Source organism: Mercenaria mercenaria, chromosome 5 (genome assembly GCF_021730395.1).
Source record: "Mercenaria mercenaria strain notata chromosome 5, MADL_Memer_1, whole genome shotgun sequence".
In the NCBI taxonomy this organism is placed as follows: domain Eukaryota; kingdom Metazoa; phylum Mollusca; class Bivalvia; order Venerida; family Veneridae; genus Mercenaria; species Mercenaria mercenaria.
In genome coordinates this window covers 85,382,501-85,409,655 of record NC_069365.1, presented here as the reverse complement: position 1 = coordinate 85,409,655, position 27,155 = coordinate 85,382,501, and the positions used below count along the sequence as shown (strand labels likewise).

Sequence of the window (27,155 nt, the reverse complement as noted above, 5' to 3'; positions counted from 1 at the left end):
GAAACAACAGTTTTACATATTTCCAGGGCCCAGTTTCTGATTGGACAGTTACTTTACAAATGGGAGTAAGTATCATTTACACAACAGCCTACCCTTCCCTAGAGCTTCGAAGTGAACTTAGCCTGCATGTGTGGTAACAATCCCCATAACTCTTGATTTGTATTTTTGACCAAATTATACCCCTTCCATACTTAAATTTTTTTTGACAAACTTCGTTTTCTGAAATAATTTAAGAGGACTTGAAACTGAAAATATATCTTGGAGTATCTTCCTTTTAAAGTAGAGGTCTCTTATTGAGACATAAATTCATTTTACTGTCAAATCGTCGAATAGTGGAGCGCGCTTTCTTACAGACAGCTCTTGTTTGACCTAGCAATTCGTTAAGTTTCACATACCAATCCATATTTTGTCTAAGCTGTTTGATATATGGCTTTGAAACTTTGAACACTTGCTTAACATCATAGTCACACATTGCCATATAGAGCAAGACTTGTCCAAATCCACAAATACAGGTACATTATCTTTTTCTTCTTCTTTTGTCTGAAAATCTCTGATATTTTGACCCCATACTTCCACCATTTCTTCGAGTAGTTCAGCGCGCTGTCAACAGACGGGTCTTGTTTTTTTTTAATTATATAATACAAGAATACATCTACCTGGTTTATTCTTTTTGCCAAAATTTTGCCGAGACATAAATAGGACTGTGTATGAAAAACATGGCCATATGATTAAGATTGGCAAAACAGGCTACTGACTGCACACTCTGTAATAATGTTATCAATCGATGCATGATGTGTATGAACATCTGTCGATGCATATATACTGACATGAAATGAAACAACCCCTCCCCCCCCCCCCATCATTTCCATTTCAGTTCTTGCTACTTGCTACTTACATTTTCCACTGGCACTGGGCAAATATGCTGTTATTAAAGTCAAACCCTGTGATCAGAATCACCAAAGCATAAGTGTATAGGTGGATGGACTGTCCTGCAGCATCAACAGTTTTGCTTTATAAACTTTTCTGAAACTACTGGTTTGAATTACACCAAATTTGAGCGAGCTTAGCTTTGTAATGAGAGCGCAGATCTACGGATTTTAATCCCCAGACAAGGCATATATTCTCTGTGACAATTTTGATAAAAGACATTGTGTCTGAAATCATTCATCGTCTACCTCTGATTAATGTTTGGAAGTTTGCAGTTATTTGCGAAGAACAGGTTTGTACTGATACAGAATCCTGGAACGCCGGTTTAAGTTACCTGCCTGCCATTACGTAACCGAAATACTGTTGAAAAACGGCGTTAAAACCCAAAACACCAAATCTGCATGGTCTTCAAACGGTTACGCATGACCCCAATTAGAGGCTACCAGAACTAAATATAAATTCGAATAGTTTAAAATGATCTCTTCTCACCTGCAACTTGATGAATCTTCCCAAAACTTGGGAAAACTTTTATTTATAATATGTTTTATTCAATTTAACTGATATTTAAACTGGGATTTTGCGTGCTTTGTTGGCAAATACGGTTTTGAGTTCAGATGCGTAGTAATCTAATCACGAAGGCCTGAGTGATTAATTACGACGCATCTAAACGAAAAAACGTTTATTTGCCAACAAAGTACGCAAAACTAAAATCTATCTTCATTCGAATTACACAGGAAGGGATACTAATCTGGAATCCGTTTTAGGCGTAAATGGACAGAGTAAACCGGAGCAGCCAAAAGTATGTCATTTTGCGAAACATGTTTTAATCGACAAGACAATACACAGTAAAATACTTCTTATACAAAAGAAAATCTTAAAAGCGTTAGAATTATAGTTTGCCCATGTTCAGTACTTGTCAGAAATACAACAAAAGCAAAGTGTGGCGTTGTAGAGTATATAAAATAGAAAGGACACAAGTTATCGTATAATGTATATCATAAACAAAAGAAACAAAACAAAGTAATCAATAATTAATTTCATGGGCAACTGAGATTCACTCTAAAATGAACAGATCTCTAAATTGTCAAATATTTTATTACATAAAATCCTGTCGCGTAAGCTTTCAAAATGAAAATACAAAAGCGAAACTGAAAACAACGAGAACCTGTCTCACATATGAACCTCAAATGAGGAAAGGCTAAGAAAAATGTATACGTTATGTTTCTGTACACACACTATACAGTCTAGTCAATAAGTGAATCATTCAGTTGAAGTTTTTGCAGCATTTCAAGCTTCGCGTTCAAAACCGAACCCCAACATTGGTAAATGTTAAATTATAAAGAAAAGAAAACCCATGTTTCAAACCCGTATCTAACATACTGAGTGGGGATATAAGATAACATTTTGCAAAATAAATGAACACAGATGTAAATATAATAAACAAAGTTCATATCTACTCCCAAGGCTGGCGATCTATTTTTGCAAATATTAGGTCAAATGTTTCTTTGGTTCTAAAGTACTATAGATCTTGCTGTCTAGCCTAACATGTCTGATTAATACAAGGAGAATATTCATAATTTCACTTTGAATTTGAAGTATGGGAATATTTTATAGTATGCCATTTAAAGTAACAAGGGATAGCAATTTACAATGGCTTCAATATAGACTTCTACATCGTATTTTGCCAGTAAGTATTTTTTAAGAACATTAATCTTGAAAGATAATGATCTATGTGACTTTTGCTAGAGTGAATCAGAAACAATAGGACATTTGTTTTGAAAATGTAGACACACAAGTTCATTCCTTAAAGGTCTTAAGAGACAGATGGAGAGTAAAATATTTCTTTAATAATTAGACAAAATACGCTTTTTGTTTGGAGCATAAAGTACTCCTGAATACTTAACATCTCTATATATTAAAAAGTTCATATTCTCAAGCAAAAATCTTGGTAGATTATTATCAGCGAATAATTAAAAAATAATATGTTCCCAAAACGTGGTTTATCGTAGTCTACTACCCGAGTTTTGAGTTCTTATGCGTAAGAATATCTCACGAAGGCCGTATTGTTTCGCACAAGAACAAAAAATTCGGGTTATTCTTCGATAAATCACACTTGGGAACTTATTATTTCGATTCTAACACGACATCCTAGTATCAACAATGTTAGAAAAAATGGTTACTACTTTTTACGACCGTGCTACGCACCTGGATCGGATGACGTCATTGCACGTGAGTGGTTTATTGCAGAATAACCAGAGATAGATTTTGCTCTACATGTATGTAGGTTATTCGCTGGTCGTGTTAGAATATGAAATATTATCTACAACATGAAGTCAATATTAATAAAGAATTGTCCTTCTAACATATTTGAGACAAACTGGAAAATAATAAACAACCTAATTAATTATCTGTCACTGTTTTGAACATGTTGTTTTATTCAGGCAGAGGAATCATTTTATACTTTAAAAAAATAATCAGTAAAAATTCCAGACTATTGGACAAAAAAATACAGTGCACAATCCTTTTCCTTTCACACACTTTTATGCTCATCTGATACTTTTACTAATTGAGCATTATATGTCAAGCGTCGTACAGTATTTTCATATACTTCATAATGATACCTTTAAATGCAATATTTCTAGTTACATATTATATAGATAGATAGATACTTTATTTAAATCCATTGCATTTATAAATACATGAGGATAATATCACACAATAATACATGATGAACAAACAGTGTGAAAACATGTAACATTTAAATATAGATAATTTGCCATAAATATCTTTTACTACATAATCATAATGCGCGTAACAGTGAAAACATATCGACATAATCAGTGAGTTCAGTCCGTTTCAGGACACTTAAATAGATAGTACTATTAACATCATAAGAGCCGTGCCATGAGAAAATCAACATAGTGGGTTTGCGACCAGCAAGGATCCAGACCAGCCTGCGCATCCGCACAGTCTGGTCAGGATCCATGCTGTTCGCTATCAAAGCCTATTGCAATTAGAGAAACTGTTAGCGAACAGCATGGATCCTGACCAGACTGCGCGGATGCGCAGGCTGGTCTGGATCCTTGCTGGTCCCAAACCCACTATGTTGATTTTCTCATGGCACGGCTCATAATATTAAAATCGAAGTTTAACTACCTATATGTTATTTTGTATACTATAACATTTAACGTTTACATAAACTAATAACTGTAAACTAATTTCAATTTATAAGTTATTTTTATTCATGTTAACAGTATCAGATTCGGAGAAGGCCACGTAATGACCAATTTAATCCATGCCTTATTTCACATATCACTATGAGCAATAAGGACATTAATTTCCATATAATGTAGAATCTCTTAAGACAAATGCATGATAAATAAACATTCCTAAATTTCTTATGATTTTTTTATTGTCTGACTGGATAAGTTCAACAAACTTCATCATACTCGGTCTATTCCAATATAACATGACAGATATAATACTTTCATATCTGTTTTTACTTCATAATGATACTTTTTCTAACGTTATTTTTCTAGATACACGTTATATAACATGCCAGTATTTTCATATCTGTATATTCGATCGTAATGATACTATGCCATAACTCAGACAGTCAGGTTTGTAGCTGGAACAACTGATACTTATTAGACCTTCCTGGTTGTAGTAATGCTAATGCATTAGTAATGCATGATTTTTTTCAAATAATGCCAAGTAATGATTAATGCCACAATTTTAGCATTGAAAATAATGCTAATTTAATGCCAAAGTAAGTAATGCTAATGCTAATTCTTAGCATTACTTAGGCATTATTTTCTGTATCACTGGAAAAAAACATAATACACATGTATGCTGTTATTTACACAGGTTATAGCAGTTCTCTAATAGATTGTTGTTTGATTTTAATAAACTATCTAATGGTATAATTACCTTTTGTTCAATGTACACCTGAAAGATTTTGAAAAATACATTTAAAACCTGGGACAACTCCAAAGTGCATATTTATAATAGCCATAGAAGTGTGAAATAATTAGATTTGTCACCCAAAATATCAAACAGAATCCATTATCTTTTGACACCTTTTTATCAATTAACACTATGTCACTGATAGTGATGTTTAAGACCTTAAGGCAGCTAGCTTTTACATAAAAAACTTCGTGATTTTATTTTTATTTCAGTCTCTTCCAATGCATTACAAATATACACATATAAATTTTACAAAACATAAAATACATAGTACTGGCCATTCTTGAAATAGAATTATAAGAGACTTTGTACCATAAAGCATATCAATGAAGAAAACCAGAGACATGACGCTCACACCACTAACTAACACAGCCAATGATATTGTGTAAGATAAGCAAATATTCTTTGTGTAAGATAAGCAAATATTCTGATCAAACCAAACATATTTTTGTATCACATAATTGCTAAACGTCATAGATCTGGAAATCTCACAGAGCTTTAATTTGTTAGGACATTATACAGACACAAGCTACACACAATTATTTACATCCCCACCCACACACAAGGGGGTAATAAAAGTAGATAAAAAAGACTATTGTGAGTACTGATCGAAAACAATCAAAGGATGATTATTTTTGGATGAAACCTTACATACTGCTATGAAACAAACTATCTAAAATGTCATTCATACAAAATAAATTATCACATTTCAAGGTAGTTGGGACAACTTTCAGATTGGTGTCGGTCTTGGGTTTAAATCAGTCATACTTTCTTCGTTTTCTACCGAGTTGTGTCTCAGTGGTCCGAACCATGACAGAACAACAGGAAGTAGAAGCAGCGCATGCGTTATTCCGAACAACAACACGAACGCCATTACTATTCCGAAAGTTCTAAAGATATATGATTTTGCGAAAAATAGCACAAAAATTCCAAGAAGAGAGGAAACCGCTCCGTGGAAAATCGGTGCGCCAGTTTTATCAATAGAATGTTTGACTCTTTCATCGCGAGTTTGTGCCATAGAGATCATGTAGCCGTGACATATATGTGCCGTGAAATCAATGGAAAATCCTACGCTTAGAATCATGTGTATCATTGTTATTGCACTAAGAGTAACATCTATGTAGAGCAGGAACCCAAAGACACCCACCATAATCATTGTAACGGCAATGGTAACAAACAAAATTAAAACCGGATGTGGCATAAATATGCACGTGATTACAAATACTGCCGCCAACGCTATCCCTACAGACTGTAAACTTTGTCCTAATATGGCAACATATTGCTCAAAAGCTACAAAATATGGCGAGAAGGCGAAACAGTTAATAGTCGCTGCTTCAGCAATAGCTCTTGCCTCCAGCATCATCTTTCCTTCATCTTGACTGTCCTCGAGTTTCGCCGATAGAACATAAACGCGTGAAGCTGTAATTCTTTCCTTTGTTGAATCAATTACAACGTCATTTTCAAATCTAGAATATCTAGGATCGTTTATAAATTTATAAAGACCTGTAATGAAAGCAGTTTCGGAGGTACTGATGTAATATGCAGAACTCCCATATGTTTCAAGCCAGTTTACTTCAAAGACATCATTAAAGTACCTATTCGCTTGAGTATCGGAAATCAGGTTGTCTACCATATTTTTTGTTTGACTTTTGGAGTATTCATACGCGCCATGTATGACAAAGGACACTGGCGACTGACGGGGAAATTTTTCTTCGTCCCACTTGGAAAACTTGTAGAAATAAGACTCTTCATTTACCAAATTAGTCAAAAGTAAGCCTTGTTTCATATGAATGCATCCGTAAATTGCCGCTACCAGGTACCCAATAAAAAGTAAAATGATTATGACTTTCAATGGTGTTTTAAGAACTATTTTAGGTATAAGCCAGCGCGGAAGCTTATCTAGATATCCTTCAGCCTCATATCTGTTTGTAGGTGGTGTTCCGCCACAACACATAACCGTTTTAGACGAGGCACCTTCAGTGCGGAGCTGCTCCTTTGTCTTAATTCGTCTGCACGTCATGAAATGGCGGTTTGCGTCTAACCGGCGTTCATTTATCGCCAAACAAGATGCAAATAAGGTGAGGTTGTTGATATAGCAAAAGATGACTGAAACACCTACAAAACAATTAACAAAAGTTAACTCAACAGTCCTAACATAATTTCTTCATAATATAACGTTTTATATGAACTTTTAGAATGGACTCATGTTAGTTGTGTTCAAAACAGCCTTGCACCAACTTCGTCATGAGACGTAGAATAAAGGATCCTGGCAAAACTACTGTTTGCTAAATGTAATTTACCACATAAATGCCTAGATAACAACTGAAAGTTTGTTCTTACAAAAATCTGTAGAAAACATAAATACCTGTATAAATACAGAAATTCCTAACTGCTACAAAAGTAGATCCGGCTCCAGCCATGAACGCTATAAGATCGGTCAAAGATGTAATTGTGATTCCTACGCCAGCAATACGTAATGTTTCCGCCATTTTGTCCCCTACACTAAATTTGGTCTGTGCCTCTGACAGTCCAGACAGCAATATAAACATGTCGTCTATCCCAATGCCTTTAAATCATCAAGAAAATAAAGGAATAGTATGTGAAACATAATACTACACCATGCAAACCAAAGAATGTAACTGAAAGCAGAGTACTATTATATATATAGAGAAAATTTATACGAACTAAATCACCACCACAATATACCAGACTAATTACGGCAAAGCGCCTAGCAGTATATATAAGCAGTATATATATATATATATATATATATATATATATATATATATATATATATATATATATATATATATATATATATATATATATATATATATATATATATATAATAGAAAATATTAAAAGTTACTCCTGGACAAGTTTATAATAAATAAAAAAGAAAAACAGATAGAGGAAACCCATTGGATGTTTTTCTTATATATATATAAAGCACATATGATTTCAGTATTGACAGATATTCTCCGATTTTGATTAATTTGTTCGAAGGAGAAAGAAGTTCATGTTCAGACCACAAATGCATTCTTTTCAGAAACACATCTCTTATCAGACGGCACCAAACTCCTAGCAATGCTACCTCCCCTAGTGCTACAGTCTCTGTACTGTAAGGGTGGGAGGGTGGGGGCTGGGTGTCACATATATGCAATTTGCTAGGGTCCCAGACACCAAGACTGGTCATTGTTTAGACAGGTCGGGATGAAAATTTAGAGTTTTGGTGTTAGATATGTTAGAAGCTTGTAATGCTCACATGTTTGGGATGTAAAAATGAAAGCGCTGCTCTCATGCAATAAAATGAGAAATTTTACTTACGATTGTTGGAAATTGGTTTAACAAGTTTTAATTAAAGTAGACTTTTGAAACACATTTACGAGAACAACCGATTAATTACAACTAATGAATAACAACCTTATTACATGAAAACATAGGTAAAACAAAATTGAAATCCTACAATGCCTAAAATCTGTATCAACGTAAGTGATAATATATATTTCTACATTTGTTGAAGAATTAACATCAAAACATCACTATAATTTGGAAAACCACAATATCCATGTGTTTATTTAATTACTTTACAATGCAAATACCTATTATAAGGAAGGGCATAACACCGACAATGCTAACAAACGTCACACCAGCCGCAGCACAAAGCCCAAGCCCAGCCACAATAGCCAGTCCAGCAGCAAGTATGCCAGCGAAACCAAGATTCATCCTCTGTCCGACTTGATCTGTGCATCTATAAGCATTCATCAATTGTATTATATACTTAGCAAATGTACTCGAAGTGAAATAACACCTGCGCTCTCTCTCTCTCTCTCTCTCTCTCTCTCTTCTCTCTCTCTCTCTCTCTCTCTCTCTCTCTCTCTCTCTATATATATATATATATATATACACGACATGTCTCTTTTTTATGTAACGTTTTCCAATACAAGTAGCGTTCATTTTCTGGTCAAGGAAGGATACTTTGTGAAAGGCAAATAAATATAACATAATTCAAAACCTATATGCAGAAAATATGGATAATGGCCTGTGCCAATCTAGAAAAATGCAGTCACGTGTACTTAACCTTATGTTTGCCACGCAGGGGCCTCCGTGTCCGAGTGGTTAAGGTCGCTGACTTCAAACCACTTGCCCCTCATCAATGTGGGTTCGAGCCTCACTCGGGGCGTTGAATTCTTTATGTGAGGAAGCCATCCAGCTGGCTTACAGAAGGTCGGTGATTCTACACATGTGCCCGCTTGTGATGAAATAATGCACGGAGGGGCACCTGGGGTCTTCCTCCACCATCAAAGCTGGAAAGTCGCCATATGACCTATGACTAGTGATGGGCAAATCAGTTAGATTTGCCAACCGATTAATCGGCATAATCGGACAAGCCAACCGATTCGATTAATCGGATATAATCGGATAATCGGTTACTCTAGTTGCATTTATCTATAAGTTCACCTCACAGTGTATGTTTTATATCATTACTTAAGAAATGAACTTCACAGACATCAAATATCCTATTTCTATTATATCCTTTCATAAACACAAGTAAGTTAACATAAAAGTAAGATATTTGTGAAGATAGTAAACTTCAAATCGTCTTAATATCCAGTGATATTGTATTATTAAATTATTTGGAGCAAAAAATGTATTAACGGTTTATTAATTCTTAGTTAACAACTGGAATGATTACCTTTGCTAATATGTTTGCCTAAGTCTTACGGCATGCTATGCATGCTGCCATACTAATGTCAAGAGTTTAGGTTGATGGTTTTCCCGGCTTAATTTTGTATAAGCCATATATCTTCCAAAATCTTGATCACAGAAGACCTCAGTTTCTGTCGAGACTTCGGAGGAAACCATTTTTACGTAGAGTAGTTTCCCTTGGCGTAATTGCCATGGAACCGGAAATATCTGAACTTTTGGTAGATAAAAACGCGACAACGATTGATGACAAAAGTATGTCCGAACGAAAAGGACAAGAGAAAAATTTATCACAACAGGCTTTAGTTCATCATGTAATCGAAAATGACTTAATAAAATATGTGTCGTCAATGAATTCATTCATGGTTTCAGGCATAAAAGGAACAAAACGCGTAGTGACTTTACAACCAACAGAATCGTGCAGTTGTCCCTCAAATGGCCAATGTTATCATATTTTAGCCGTGAAGCAGTCTTTGAATATCGATGATAATTTGAAAAAAAAAACCAAAACTGTTTAAAACTTGTCTATCTTAAGAAAAAACGCAAGACCAAGAATTGCCAGAAAAACGGGCCGGAAACAACCCAGAAAAACAGATTTTGAAGTAATGGCGGCGCCTGATTCTATGTCTGCACAGAAATGCTCCACACCGTCCGCAAATGATATACCGACACCAATGTTCAAAACAGAAAACAAATGTAATGTTACGCCACGGACTCCATGTACAAAAGAGAATGGCGTTCTAAAAAGTAGCTTAAAAAACGAAAATCCAGCGAAACTTCCTCTAAAGCCAAAAAGAAGATAAAATTTGAAGAAAATATCGATTCGGTAGGAAACAATGATATGTCAACAATAGCTGAAGAAATTTTGATTGAAGAACTGAGCACTTCAAACATCGATTTAAATACTTGTGTAGAGGATAAATGGATTGATCAGCTTCTATTATCAGACAGGGACGATATTTTAAACGAAAATGCATGGCTGAACGATCGAGTCATGAATTATGTTCAAAATCTACTTAAATCTTCAGGCACAGCTAATGGTTTACAGGACACTTTATTTGCCCCGCATTTTGATGACACCAAACAAGAATGGGTTGTACATGAACATTTCAAAAAGCAAAATGCTCCAAGTGGCCAGCTTCATTTTAATGGCAACAGTCATTGGGTATCGTCGTTTCAAAAGACATCTAATGGACCAGTTTTTATCCTTGACAGTTTGAAATCAAATAGGACTTTAAATGCTAACCTTACTATCCAAATTTCTCAAATTTACAACAGTGAAAACAGCAATATAAACGTACTTATTCCTGATGTTCAGAGACAAAATAACTCTTCAAATTGTGGTGTTTTCGCGATAGCTTTTCTCACAGAACTGGTTCTTAACGATTTTGATGTTGACGTATCAAGAATTAGATTTACAACTGCGTCAATGCGGGAACATTTGTTAAAATGCATTGAAGAGAATAAAATGGAACTTTTCCCTGAAGTAAGGAAAATGCCGAAAATGCCATGCAATGAGCCAAAAACAGCAAAAATTAGACTTTACTGCACGTGTAAAATGCCAGACATAATAGATGACATGATACAATGTGACAATAAATCTTGTGGAAAATGGTTTCATAAAAAATGCGTGTCTAATATAAATGACAGTTGGCTATGTAGATCATGCACATGGTAATTTAATACATTTTGATAGCAGATTCTTTTAAAATTTCAAACTGTAAATCAAAGTAAATTGATTACATTTCATCAAACGACATTACTTTAATTATATGTATATAAAGTTAATGTTGACACTATATAAATGTACCTTGTATTTTGATTGTTAATGTAAATTGCTACTGATATTTATATATGTGTTTCTTTGTTCAAGGGTGAGGAGCGTAAGCTCAAGTCTTAAAAATAATAGATTTGTTCTGTTCTGTTCTGTTGTGTTCTGTAAATGTACATTGTATTTTCATTGTATTATTTCATATGATTAACAGATATCACACTGATAAATGTATATATTTGTTCATTTTGATAAGTACTTTTTATATACATATTACCCTATACTCGTTTTATTTTCAAATACAATTTAATAAATGTTATTGATCAAATTTAACTGTTGTTCGTATTGTCTGCTGATCTTCACTGCTGAAGTTTGATTTGACATTGTTCCATTTATCCTTGCCAGTTCTCATAGAAAACTATCCAGTGCTATTTATCATATCAAAGGAATCCATAAGGTACACATATCAGAAACATTAAATTATAATTGCCTACAGCCCGCAGTTTAGTTTAACAAAGTCGTGCGATTAAACTGACGCACAATGAACAATATTCACTGCCACACATAAATGGGCCTGCAGACAAGTCTTAAAAATGTTGGTAAACTGCTTAAGAAAATATAAGATGGTTCATATGTTTGAAAGTTATATAATGATAATCGCAGTTGTAAAATAGGGCTATGCATAGCCGTGAGAAATTGATACTGCCATTCTAACTCATTTGTGAAAAAATTAAATTAGTATTACAAAGGCATTAGAGATATGATAGATCATATCTTTACATATTTATAAACTACAGAATTTAATCTTTCAAATCACGAATAGATAATTGTCAAATTTAAAGTTATGAGAAAAATAACAAGGATGGCCGTGTTTTCCGACTTACGGAAACTGATGGTGACAACGGGAAAAAATCAGCTATTTTCAAATCGGTATTAACAAGTCATTTGCAGTCGGATGCTATAAATCTTTACATATTTGTAATCTGCATAATGTCAGCTTTCAAAATACATATATTTCATTGCAAAATATAACGTAATTAGAAAAAAGTAGGGATGGCCGTATTTTATCACCTTCTGAATTCTATTTTGATTACAGTAAAAAAAAAAACTAAATTTCAAAATAATATTTTAAATTCGTTTAAGGTCGGATTATTAACTTCTTTACATATTCTTAAACTGCATCACGTCAGCTTTACAATGATGTATAAATTATTGATATATGTAAACAAATGAAGAAATAAATAGGGGCGGCCGGATTTTCCGTCAAAATCTATCCGGATGGCCGGGGATGGCCGGATTATACACACTCCCCCGTAAATACCAGAAAGAAAAAGGTCAGAAACAACTATATTATCCGTTTAGAATGCCAAGTAATTAATCGGTCAGGGAAAAGTGAAGTCGGCGATCGCGCTTATGAACGCAACGCCGACGATTATTCGATTGTCGCCGATTGTCGGCCCATCACTACCTATGACTGTGTCGGTGCGACGTTAAAACCAACAATATGTTTGCCACGCGTTCGGACTATTCTCCTAGAGAATGTAAATCAGCAAAAATGTATTCAAAAATACAAACTTTTAAATATGTGTAAGTCATTATATGTGACGTAATTCATTTACCATTTGTTTCCAAATACCACATTTTCCTTTTATAGTCATCTACCTATCGAGAGTTGTATCACCATTTCGTAGTAGACACTGTGACTCTTGATTTGAAAATATTTTGTCTTTTATTTTAATTATCAAAATTTATAGAAGTCATACCTTGATGACAACGTTGTTAGACAAGCATAAGTAATCATCAAAGTAAAGGTTATGGAGAATAAAGTTATATCTCCAGCCACATTCTTATCCAATTCCTCATCACGTGATTTGAAATGACCATATCCTATGTCCAGTTGGTTTGAAGTATAACTCTCCATATATTCGTTAAACTTGTCAACCTGGAATTATAATGAATGGTTTAGATCCACAGATGGCAGGCATTTTAAATAAAAAATAATAATTACTACATTTCGATGTTGGACGAATTAACCCTTACCCTGCTAAATTTCTATAATGAACTTGTCCGTCTTTCAATTTGGATAGTACCATTAACTGTTAATAGGGGTGCTTACAAAAAGATACTGACTGAATGGCGAACAGTGCAGACAATGATCAGACTGCACGGATGTGCAGGCTGATCTTGGTCTGCACTGGTCGCAAAAGCAGAATCACTTGCCGCCAGCAGGCTAAGGGTTAATATAAATTTTAAAGGCATTGTCAGTGGAAAAGCTTTCAACGTGACTTCAAAAAAAGTTGCATTCCTTTTCGCAAGTTACATTTAAGGTGTTGGATTCAATAATAAATCTACTGATAAAACAAGTGTTGCCTTTAAGGTTCGGTGAATATGATGATTTATCAACCTGGAAAAAGTGATATCGACCACGGGTTACGCCCTCAGTCAATATCACTTTCTCCAGATCGATAAATCCTTATATGGCAATAATTGTATAATGTCCTTGAACTGGTAAATTATCTAAACAAAAGAACTGTACAGCAGATTACATGTACTTATATCAATATATAGCACGTTTATCAAGTTTTATCATTGGAGCACCGAAGAGGAGAGATGCATACCCATTTAGATGCTTTCTCTTCAAAACTGGATCCATCAGTTCGAATCATAAAACTGACTTTGATGAATTCCATCCCAGTGAGGTACTTGCCTGTAGTATCAAATGTTTGCTTCCCTGAAAACAGACATTACTTTAGACAACACAATTAATACTTTACATTTTCCTTTTGAACGTTAGCCTCAATGGCACTGCAATTGTCTGTCGGGTTTTTGTTTTGGAAGGTAAGAGTTAATTCACTTGGAAGCTTTGGACGCGAATTAAGTCAATCACAAATAGACGCTGTAGTGTATGGACGAAGTGGCGAATATATGCTTCCCCTTTATTTGGGGAGCATAATAAAATTGTTCCCTGAAATATATTGCAGACGGGTCGCTTCGAATATTCCTCAACAAGTACATTGTAATTTTATGGAAGATATTTAAAAACAATGGGGATGAGGTAAAAGCGTGGTGGGGAAATGATGTGAAAAAGGGTGGAGGCATAAAGGCGTGCGTTTGGTTAGGGTGGCTGAAAGGAAGTAACACCGCCAAGATACAAGACAATATACATAAAATATAAAACAAAACGGACAAAAAGAAAGTTGAAAATACGTGCACCGCCTTGGAACAGTCTAAGCTATGTGAAAAACTGGTTTTTTTAAACGCGTTTGGGGCATGCCAACCTAACACTTGCCCTATTTTTAACTAGTTAAGACAAGACAGTGTAAATAAAATAATTCCCCGCCGAGATAAGCTCTAACATTAGTGATAAAATACCAGACTGCGTCAAGTAAAACCATAAATAGGTAAATACGAGGTATCAGTATGCCAATGTACTTTATAACTGTCTGAAGTCAGAGCATAGGGCATAACTTTTAAGGGTACGGCTATACAAGTTGCAAGTAGAAAGTTCACTCCCTCCGCCTGTTTTTGTAAATTTCAAAGGAATGGCATCACCGTCGTGTAGTCATCGCACCATCATACACAAAAGCATAGTGACTAGCTATGGAGGGGTCAAACATACCCTGTGCTTAAATATGTAAATAAAAACGTTCCTATAAAGTATTGTGTATTTAATCCAGTGAAAAATACCTCCTATATCAGAAGCATAGCTTTGTGTCCCGGTCTTGCTAGTTGTGAATTCAGGATACATCACGTTGTTATTGTCGACGGCGAGAAGAAAAGCTGGGCTCCAGAACAGATCACCTTCAATGTTACACTTACCGCGCGTGACAGCACAAACATCTGTAAACTTTGATAAAATTGCAGAGTGAACAATAAATGAATTTAAGTGTATTTATAAAAAGGTTTATGTGAAAAATGTTCATCATAAAATGTATCAATAACACCAGAAAAGGTAGCTAATTATGTCTCTCCCCAAAACTCCCACAGGAGGAGACATATTGTTTTAGCCCTGTCCGTCCCGTCCGTCCTTCCTTCCGTCCGTCTGTCCGTCACACTTCATTCCGATCAATATCTGGAGAACCATTTGATCTTCAAACTTCATAGGGTGGCAAGGCTTATGGCTTATCCTACTGTTTTTTGGGTTACTCCATCAAAGGTCAAGGTCACAGGGGCCTGAACATGGAAAACCATTTCCGGTCAATAACTTGAGAACCACTTGACTCAGAAAGTTGAAACTTCATAGGATGATTGGACATGCAGAGTAGAAGATTCTAATTGATTGTCTGGTCAATTTGTTAAAGGTCAAGGTCACGACCATGGCCGATCATGAAGAACGAATAACTTCAGAGTCATGCCATGACCAAATGTTGAAACTTCATAGGATGATTGGACATGCAGAGTAAATTGATCCTTATTGATTTTGGGGTCACTTTATTAAAGGTCAAGGTCACAGCAGACAGAAGATGGAAATTCATTTCCGGTCAGTAACTTGAGAATCATTTGACCTAGAACCTTCAAATTTCATAGGATGGTAGAACTTACAGAGTAGATGACCTCTATTATATTTGGGGTCACTCCATCAAAGGTCCAGGTCACAAGGTCCTGAACATAGAAAACCGTTTCCAATCAATAACCTGAGAACCACTTGACCCAGAAAACTCCATAGGATGATTAAACATGTAAAGTAGACGACCCATATTGATTTTGGGACCACTCTATTAAAGGGCAAGGTCACAGCGGACAGAACATGGAAATCCATTTCTGGTCAGTAACTTGAGAACCATTTGACCAAGAACCTTCAAACCTCATAGGGTGATAGGACTTACAAAGTAGATGACCCCTATTGCTTTTGGGGTCACTCCTTTAAAGGCCAAGGTCACAGGGGCCTGAACATGGAAAACGGTTTCTGTTCAATAACTTGAGAACCACTTGACCCAGAATGTTGAAACTTTATAGGATGATTAAACATGTAGAGTAAATGACCCCTATTGCTTTTGGGTCACTTGATTAAAAGTCAAGGTCACAGGGACCAGAACATGGAAAACTGTTTCCGATCAATAACTTGAGAACCATTTGACCCACAACCTTCAAACTTTATAGGATGATCGGACTTAAAGATAGATGACCCTTTTCTTTTTAGGGGTCACTTGAGCTAAGGGCAAGGTCACAGTTGCATGAACATAGAAAACTCTTTCCAATCAATAACTTAAGAACCACTTGACCCAGAATGTTGAAACTTAATAGAATGGTTGGACATGCAGAGTAGATGACCCCTACTGACTTTGGGGTCACGCGATCAAAGGTCAAGGTCACAGGGGCTTGAACATGGAAAACCGTTTCCAATTCATAACTTGAGAACCAGTAGACCCAGAATATTGAAACTTAGTGAGATGATTGGACATGCCAAGTAGATGATCCCTACTGCAGTCAACCATCAGTGTCTCTTTGACTTTTGCTCCTGTCCCCTATTGACTTCTTGCCTATATGACTATGCATTGGGGGAGACATGCGCTTTCCTACAAAAGCATCTTCTAGTTTAGCATTGTTTCGAGTGATGTACAATGACTATTCTTACTATAATTCGTATGCATTTTCCTATATACAGTTCCTAAACCGCAAGGGCTATTATCCATGTGATATTATAATGGCACAATCCTAAAAATAGCCCATTTATCTAAAGAATTCATTTATATGAGGTTTTCCATTAGAAAAATGGGGGAAAAATATGAAAGAGAAGAAAAAAAATAAGCACCCAGCAAGATATCGTTACCTTTATGACATTTCCATTCTCGCTCGATGCTGTGATGTTCAGTACATTTTCCGCGATATTTTTCACCTCTTCCAGTTCCGGCCGGTTTAATATGTTTCCAGATTTTGATTTCACAATTATCCTGGCCCATTGAGGTTCTTCGGTTAATTGCAGAGAGTTGAAATTAGATCCACTTAGGTCAGGAAAAATTTCCTCTACCCTATCTGTATCCTTTCTAGCTTGACTTCCTAAAATACAACCCAGCAGTTTTAAGTCAATAAATCCCGATTTTAAAATTATTATAAAAGGCTACGATTTTATTTGTAATATTTCATGGTGATATAATTACGGAAACTACTGAATGCATGTATAAAATATAATTGTAAACATTTAACTGTCTATCACGGTTTGATTTTCTGACAGTTGAATAAAGAAGGAAGTAAATTAATTACCTTCGTTAATTGTATTACTACGTATCTGACAAGTGCAAAAATTGTTTTATACTAGGATGTTATGAAAACCTTTCATAATTTTTAATATTTAGATTAAAGAGCAACAGCAAAAAAGACTTGCTATTGCCTGCGCAATGAAAACAGTATAACAATTTTCAACATTTAGATCGAACTACGAACAGCATAAAATGTTCATGATTTTATTTTTATAGAAAACTAACAATATATTAACAGGTCTCAACCTGTTTTGACGTTTCTCATATTTTTTCTTGTAAGTATTTAGTGTCTGACATATCAGCAACATAATAAATTATAGTAATAAAATACTTATAAGTATCTTCCTCTTGATTTTGAACTCATCGAATCAGATGCATCACTGGTCAGTATTTTCAATTAAATAAAATCATATACACCGGCTGAAACTCAGTAAAGAGTTTTTCGTACAAATTCAAATAGAATCATGTAATTTCTCATTATTTTGCACTAAACAATATTAACTGTTTGACATGTTCTTACATAATGTCTCATTTTGATTTCATATATTTTTTTTAACATATCATCTGGGATCATCACAAGATAAATCTATTTTATTTATCATTTCCTGATTCTTATCTCAGTGTGCACATGGTACAGCACCCCAGAAACAGCACTGCTGACCCAGCATGATAATTAGATTTTTATTACTGGTAGTCAATTAACCTAATTAGTGGTACTGATAACTAGAGCATCAGGATGATGCTGGATGTGTCTGTAAGTCGTAGGACTGTAAAGACCATTTGCATCCGCGCAGTCTGGTCAGGATCCATGCTGTTCGCTTTCAAAGCCTATTGCAATTAGAGAAACCGTTAGCGAACAACATGGATCCTGACAAGACTGCGCAGATGCGCAGGCTGGTCTAGATCCATGCTGGTCGCAAATGCACTACATGTATGTTGGTTTTCCCATGGTGCGAATCATTTACCTACGCTTACTCGTTTTATCTTCTTTAATCTTATTACACTACATTTGACTTGTGAATTGAAAGTCTAATACTAGAATTGTCTAAAATTTTACCAAAGACGAATATCAAATATATCATTCGTCAATTTATAACAAAATCTAAAAATGAAAATATAAAACTGATATCGGAAAAAATACATTTCACTTTGATTTGATTTGAAATATCCGGCATATTTTGCTTAGTTTAAACAAATTTTATTCCCAGTAATACATGTATAAAATAAATACATACATCATAGTTTGAACAAGATAAGTAGGAAAAATAAAAGACACATAGTCTTATAGAATTCTTCTCCTTAATTAATATTTTGCTATATTAGCAATTCAAGATAAATTTAAAAGCTGTACTGGGTAACAAGATTTAACATATTAGTGACTTCAGGTATTAAACGTAGTAACAAACCTATCGGGTAATACACGTTTCCCGTGTCAATATCTGACTTTAAATTCAACATCCCAACACCCAGACCAGCATTGACTATCACTGTAACGATAATGATTTTCCAGGCATGACGTGAAACGAACCGACCATATCTTGAAAACACGCCCCCTATCTTCTCCTCCACATACTCGTAAAATTCTGCAAACCTCATTCTAGAACAAGCTATAAAAAAGAAAACCATAAAATCAATATGAGCCGTACCATGAGAAAACCAACATATAGGCTTTGAAAGCGAACAGCATGGATCCATGCTGGTCGCAAATGCACAATGTTGGTTTTCTCATGGCGCGGCTCAATTATTATAATTATTTATATGGTAATGACATGAAGTTTTGTGAAAGCTCTAGGGTGATCATCATATAGAAAGAATATAGAAACTAACGGGAAATATCACGATCGATTTTAAGCCAATAAATTCCTTATTCCCTGTATCAAACAGTTTTATGAGCATTAGTAATAGTAATACAGTTTTAGACATTTTCTGGCATTGATCAAAAATACTTGAAAGTACATAATTTCTAATAAATTACATGTTACTCGTACAAAACAAACAATTCGACGCCCCAGAATTAGAAGGGCGTAAGTGGAAAATCATAGTTTTCGGCAAAATGAAAAAAACTGTCTATGACAGATACGCCCTTCTAATTCTAAGGGAGCAAGTGGACTTTTCTGGTACAACAATTAAGTGCAGATACGCCCTTCTATTACTGGGATTCTGAAAAACTTTTCACTTACGCCCTTTTATTATTGGTGAATTTGGTCAACACAGCAGTTTGTGACAAAATTGTTTTTTTACAGACTTATGCCCCTTGATGTGTAGTTTCAAAAAATGTATGATTCATAAAAGGGCGTAACTAACACTTACGCCCTTCTTATTCTGGGGCGTCGAATTATATTGCCAACATTAACAACATGGAGTCATGACGTCGAGCAGATCAATATAAATGATTCATTTGATAATATTGAACCAGTTGCCTGTATGACATCCTACAGCTGTAAAATACCTGTATTTTCATTAAGTTTTAGGGTGAATTGTAATTGTCTAGACTAGAAAAAGGCAAAATAAATGACCTAGTAAGAAGAGAACTATATGGAATATGTTTACAGTACATCAATTGCAAATATCAAGAGTTACAAAGTAGAAACTATGCATCATATATATATTTTTTTATAAAATTTCCTTTGTCATGAAAACCTATTACAATCTTGTACTCATTTTTAAACAAGAGGGCCATGATGGTCCTGAATCGCTCACCTCTTCCCACATGACCCAGTTTTGAGTATGACGTCGTTTTTTTCTATTATTTGACATAGTGACCTAGTTTTTGAGCTCATGTGACCCAGTTTTGAACCTGACCTAGATATTATCAAGATAAAAATTCTGACCAATTTTCATGAAGATCCATTGAAAAATATGGTCTCTAGAGAGGTCACAAGGTTTTTCTATTATTTGACCAATGGACCTAGTTTTTGAAGGTACGTGACCCTGTTTTGAATTTTACCTAGATATCATCAAGGTGAACATTCTCACTAATTTTCATGAAGATCCATTGAAAAATATGGCCTCTAGAGAGGTCAAAAGATTTAAATAATTTTAGACCTACTGAACTAGTTTTTGACCGCAGTTGACCCAGTTTCAAACTTGACCTAGATAACATCAAGATGAACATTCAGACCAACTTTCATACAGATTCCATTAAAAGTATGGCCTCTAGAGAAGTCACAAGGTTTTTTTATTATTTGACCTTCTGACCTAGTTTTTATGGCACGTGACCAAGTTTCAAACTTGACCTAGATATCATCAAGGTGAACATTCTGACCAATTTTTATGGAGATCCATTCACAAGTATGGCCTCTAGAGAGGTCACAAGGTTTTTCTATTTTTAGACCTACTGACCTAGTTTTTGACCGCACATGAACCTTTTTTCGAACTTGACCTAGATATCATCAAGATGAACATTCAGACCAATTTTCATACAGATCCAATGAAAAATATGGCCTTTAGAGAGGTCACAAGGTTTTTCTATTATTTGACCTACTGACCTAGTTTTTGATGGCACGTGACCCACTTTCGAACTTGACCTAGATATCATCAAGATGAACATTCAGATTAACTTTCATACGATCCCATGAAAAATATGGCCTCTAGAGAGGTCACAAGGTTTTCTATATTGACCTACTGACCTAGTTTTTGATGGCACGTGCCCACTTTCGAACTTGACCTAGATATCATCAAGGTGAACGTTCTGACCAATTTTCATGAAGATGTCATGAAATATATGGCCTCTAGAGAGGTCACAAGGTTTTTCTATTTTTAGACCTACTGACCTAGTTTTTGATGGCACGTGACCCACTTTCGAACTTGACCTAGATATCATCAAGATGAACATTCAGACCAACTTTCATACAGATCCCATGAAAAATATGGCCTCTAAGAGGTCACAAGGTTTTTCTATTATTTGACCTACTGACCTAGTTTTTGATGGCACGTGACCCACTTTCGAACTTGACCTAGATATCATCAAGGTGAACGTTCTGACCAATTTTCATGAAGATGTCATGAAATATATGGCCTCTAGAGAGGTCACAAGGTTTTTCTATTTTTAGACCTACTGACCTAGTTTTTGACAGCACGTGACCCAGTTTCGAACTTGACCTGAATATCATCAAGATGAACATTCAGACCAACTTTCATACAGATCCAATGAAAAATATGGCCTATAGAGAGGTCACAAGGTTTCTCTATTATTTGACCTACTGACCTAGTTTTTGATGGCACGTGACCGAGTTTCGAATTTGACCTAGATATCATCAAGGTGAACGTTCTGACCAATTTTCATGAAGATCTTGTGAAATATATGGCCTCTAGAGAGGTCACAAGGTTTTTCTATTTTTAGACCTACTGACCTAGTTTTTGAAGGCACATGACCCAGTTTCGAACTTGACCTAGATATCATCAAGGTGAACATTCTGACCAACTTTCATAAAGATCCCATGAAAAATGTGACCTCTAGAGTGGTCACAAGCAAAAGTTTACGGACGCACGCACGGACGGACGACGGACACCGCGCGATCACAAAAGCTCACCTTGTCACTTTGTGACAGGTGAGCTAAAAACTAATCAGCTTCACATATATCCTTAGGACACCGGGCACGTCACTCGACCTTCAGTTATTTCTGGAAGTAAAGCATGCTAAACTTGAAAACGAAAGTCGCCTTTGGATTGGTCGATAGTCAGGGGTCACGCGCAAAGGTCACCCCGTCAAAATTTATGCGCGTGGACTTCATTTTTTTTTTTTCTAATTGGGAGTCAATTCTCAGCAGTTTCTAAAAATTTGAAATTACCTGGGCTTTAGCAGACATGTCAGCTTTTCATCTACGAAAACATATTTGAGCTCGGGATAAACACAAATCCCACAGTGGTCCGTAACGGAGCAATGGTACATCGGGATTTCTGGAACTTTGTCAAATCGCTCAAAAGGTCCTTTTTGATGTTGTCTGAAAGTGTCAGTATATGCCTCGGATGTGAGATATTTCCGTATTTGAGAGCTGCAGACCTAGACATTTCAGAAATATTTTCAAAATGAATTTCATGTAATAAATGTTGATTCTACGAAGCGTTAAAGGGCCATCAGACGCTAATACGTTACAGGTGCGGAAAGGATATTGAGCGTGTTTATAGTGAGTTGTTCATGTTCCAGCTAGTACATCTGTAGAAAACAAAAAAAAAAGAGACATAAAATAAAACACAAATGTTGTTTGCTTTTTAAAGAAAAGTAGGGCCTAACCTTAAACAGAAAAAGTTTTTTTTCAGCCATGTGATATATGGAACCACAAATACTTAGTGATAAGCTGATCAATGCGTTACTTTTTTTTATTTTTCTGACTATAACATTGATAAGGTTTATCATGCGATCACATTGCTAAATCTACTCCATTACCATTACTGTGCGGGGTCCTCTGTGGCCGAGTGATTAAGGTCGCTGACTCCAAATCACTTGCCCCTCACCGATGTGGGTTCGAGCCTCACTCGGGGCATTGAATTCTTCATGTGAGGGAGCCATCCAGCTGGTTTACGGAAGGTCGGTGGTTCTACCTAGGTGCCCGCCCGTGATGAAATAATGCACGGAGGAGCACCTGGGGTCTTCCTCTACCATCATAGCTGGAAAGTCGCTATATCCTTTCTGCAGCCTTAACGTAATAAAACGTATTAGCGTCTGATGGCCCTTTCAGGCTTCCGTATAATCAACATTTATTACATTTAGACGGGATGACCCCTGCGCGTGACCCCTGACTATCAACGAATCAAAATACGGCTTTTGTTTACAAGTTTAGCATTTTTACTTTCATTTTCTTTACTGAAGGTCGAGTGACGTCATTTTCTGTGTTGTCAAAAACCAAACTCCAACGCAGTGATCTCCCTTGCCGCTTCGCTCATTGATCACTGCCACCACAACATTCACGTGACCATGGTTCATCATGTGATGTTAGATCGGTTAAAAAATTAACTTATATATTAATATGTCATTATGATATACCACAGGAGTCTGAAATTCTATCAATAACACCATAAAAGTCTATCTTTACAAAAAATACCTCCTATATATGTGCTTATTTTATATATATAGCGGGTATTTTTTGTAAAGATAGACTTCTATGGTCTTATTGATAGAATTTCAGACTCCTGTGGATATACCAAACTTTTGACAATAACATATTTTTGGCCAGCAGGAAAATATTCAAAAGCCTCCATCTGTTTCGGCTTGGGTCAAATGACAGCATTATAATAGTGAACGGCGCCAAAGATTAACGCCGATATACTCGTTTGTTTACTTTCAGTTTCGTTTCAGGATATTTACCGGTCGTGTAAATAAATACCCATTTTCAATCAAAACCATTTTTTTTTTCATTATGGAACATTCCCCTGTGCTAAAAGAAGTGTTAACTTCGAAAACATTGGGGGGAAAATAACTAAATAATCATATAATTAAAAGAAGTCCACTTAGCTGAATTTTAGCTAAAAACATTGTGTTGACAGTGCGGCAAGGGAGATCACTGCGTTGGAGTTTGGTCAAAAACATGCCTGGCGAGATTGCATAAATATGTGCTGGCTGTCCTAAGGATATGACCTATAATTATGTCGGTGCGACGTTAAACCCAACAAAACATACAAATTTTGAGATAATCATGGAAGATATGACATCAGTTATTACCACATTAATATGTGCATTTTTAAACCGACACAATTATAATATTCACATTCTGTTCACATTCACATAAATGATAAATACAGCATGCGTGTACACTAAATCATTAGTAACATGTATTATGTTTGTAACTGAAAACATTTCAACATGCAGTGCGGTATTTTTTATGTTTAAGATATTAAGTATAGATGTATGACCATTAGATGTAACAATTATTTGACATACTTACGCATGAGAACGACATCTAATTGTCTGGTTCCCGGTCGTACTCTGAAAGTATAACGATAGGAAGGGGCAGGTAATCCAGACTAGATATCTATCTGCACTTTAGTTAATATTAACATTTGATTAAACCGCACACATTTTTTATCAATAAGTATGTACAGCGGAAGGAAAATATATGTATTCCGAAATTAACGAAAGAGGTTTATTCCAAGAAACAGGCGCTTATCTTTATTGGAAATAACCTAGTGACGTGCTATGCAGGTTATTAATAGCATTATCGTCATTTTCTGAAGAAAATACTGGAGGCGACCAGTATCGGTTTTTCACAACCGCCCGGGAAGTGAACCCATTGCTCGCAGGCTCGATTCTCGAGATTCTGGCCTTCAGTAGACATATGTATCTTTTGAAGGGGGCTCATATTTCATTACATATTTTTCATTTTGAACTCATTTAGGATGAAAACAAGGCCATATTCTTTGTCCGACAGGTCCGATACTGGTGCCTGTTAGTTTGTACAGAGATAAGACATACTTTGTAATTTAATCGGCGTAAGTTTTTAGTCATTGTTTACACCCGGAAGCAGGTCTATCTCGATTACATTTATAAATATGAATGAATGTACTTAATGACTCAAAGCAGGAAACGATGTTCACTCGTTTTTGTTTAAAAACAATGGAAAATACTGACAGAAGCTTTCGAATCCCATGGAGGTTTTTTACCGTGTTTTTTGTTTTTTTGTGCATGCGCTCGCAAGTTGAGAACCAGCGATACATAGAGAATCTTTCGAAATGAAAGTTGTCTCCTTGTTTGTTTTGGGTTTAACGCTGTTTTTCAACAGTATTTCAGTTATTACCCTGTCCTTCACAAGTAACTGCTAACTTCCCCACATGAATCAGAGGTGGAGGAAGAATGATTTCAGACACGATGTCTTTTATCAAATCGTCTAGAAGAACATACGCCCCGCCCAGGGCTCGAACTCGCGACCCCGCGATCCATAGATCGGCGCCCTCTCTACTGAGCTAAGCGGGCGTGTCTTATAACTGGTCGATGGTATACAGATAATGTACTTGACATATCTTTCAGTCTCATATATGCTGAACATTAGCATAATAAATGGGTCACTGACTAATATGGATAAACATGGCGATTGTTCCGACAAAACTAAGCCAGTAAATCAAAAGCAAATATTTTCTTGACAAGTTTCGACTGTTTTAAAAATTTGAAAATACAAATATAGGTAAAATGTGTGTTTTTTTTTTTGTTATTATTACGCCAGACGCTTCATTTCTTACCACTCTTTCCAGCCAAGTGCATTCCTTCGTCCCTGCAAGCATGGTCGCTACCCGTCTCAAACCACCCTAACAGTCCATGGAATGTGACCAGGGAAAGCAAAAATACTGCAAAATTTCTTTTCTTCTCACACCAAGGTGTTAATCAGGTTCTTACTGAGGGCATATGATTGCTAGCAATTAGCTTGATTATAGAACAGAACATAATTTTTTTTTTTGAACAGAACAGAATTTTTATTAACAACTTGACTTGAACATAGACGTTCATCGTCTTTTATAAAGTCAGCATTATTGCAACTATAATAATTAATCTTATCTTATGTTATCACACTATTTGTACAGGTTACCTTTCATTCTGTGTATGTATCAATAACCACAATCAGCGAAATGAAAAAGATTAGACTTTATATAAAAAAAAACACACGGCCAAAATTTTTTTATACTGGTATTGATGATAAACCCGAACAGATGATAAAGCCGACCACCTTGGAATTATTCGATTGCAACTGGTTATTTATATAATTGAACACACCATCTAATAGCAACCTCTTAAAACACCAACTGGTGTAAACAAAAACAAAATTGGTAAATATTCTGTATAAATAAATGACTTACATTTATCTAACAACAAAATATATATAAACAGTTACTGGGGAAGAGGGTGCTTTTTTACGCATGCTCACTGTCAACACATAGAGACCTGACATTGGCTCACTTTTCATTATTTGATCTGGAATGACTGTTGCAGCATTTTTGGGAAAGTTTCAATATAATACTATGAGGAAAATGTTGTAAATGACAAAGTGATCCAATTTATCATCAGTCAACGTTCATACAGTCCCCCTTTTACATACCCCTTTCAGGGCCTCACTTCATTTTTTCAGGGCTTACTAAATATAAATTTGAATTATGTTTTCAGCAAATGTTAAGCTTTATTTTGATACCAACCATTGATAACAATTTGCAGAAATAAAAAAGTTACAGGTAAAAAATCTCATTTTCTGTCCGGGTTTATCATCAGTACCAGTATAAATAATTTTGAGATTGAAAGATTATTATAAAAATATTGCAAAGTGAAGAGATATGCTTTTTTTTATCATAGTCATCTTAATTTTTCATCCCACATAATTATCATTTTATTCTAATTATCACGTTTTACTAAATTTTGAAAAAAGTTTGTTGAAAAAAAAAAAAAAAAAGCTCAGAAATAGAACTGCACCCTTGTCAGACAGAAAAAGATTGTGATGTGATTTCATGATTCGAGGATTACCTAAAAATGAAAAGGTAAGCTCTCTCTCTTTCTCATATTCAAAACAAAATTATAGAAAAATGAATGATTTCTAAGTGTTAGTAACTGAAAACAATATTCAGAATTAAAGGAAGAGGGTAAGGGAATATGTAAGATTTTCATTATTTAGTCA

The 27,155-nt window shown here is 35.3% G+C and overlaps 1 protein-coding gene across 4 annotated transcripts; it reads right to left on the bottom strand.

Annotated features, from left to right (window-relative positions):
• Positions 1–1,729: 1,729 nt before the first annotated feature.
• LOC123558601 (patched domain-containing protein 3-like) lies at positions 1,730–24,673 on the bottom strand. 4 transcript variants are annotated; one of them, XM_053544166.1, is made up of 10 exons: positions 24,450–24,672; positions 22,359–22,570; positions 18,975–19,175; positions 17,142–17,368; positions 15,059–15,218; positions 13,990–14,102; positions 13,135–13,313; positions 8,496–8,644; positions 7,259–7,459; positions 1,730–7,008 (listed from the first exon to the last, which is right to left on the bottom strand). In XM_053544166.1, exons 3-10 carry the CDS (start codon positions 19,162–19,164, stop codon positions 5,624–5,626), a joined length of 2,604 nt encoding a protein of 867 aa, XP_053400141.1. In that variant the 5' UTR covers positions 19,165–19,175; positions 22,359–22,570; positions 24,450–24,672; the 3' UTR covers positions 1,730–5,623. The 4 variants fall into 4 exon arrangements, with proteins under 4 accessions (XP_053400141.1, XP_053400140.1, XP_053400139.1 ...); XM_053544165.1 differs by lacking the exon at positions 24,450–24,672 and adding an exon at positions 23,358–23,596; XM_053544164.1 differs by lacking the exon at positions 22,359–22,570 and having other exon boundaries at positions 24,450–24,673.
• Between the last annotated feature and the right edge of the window lie 2,482 nt (positions 24,674–27,155).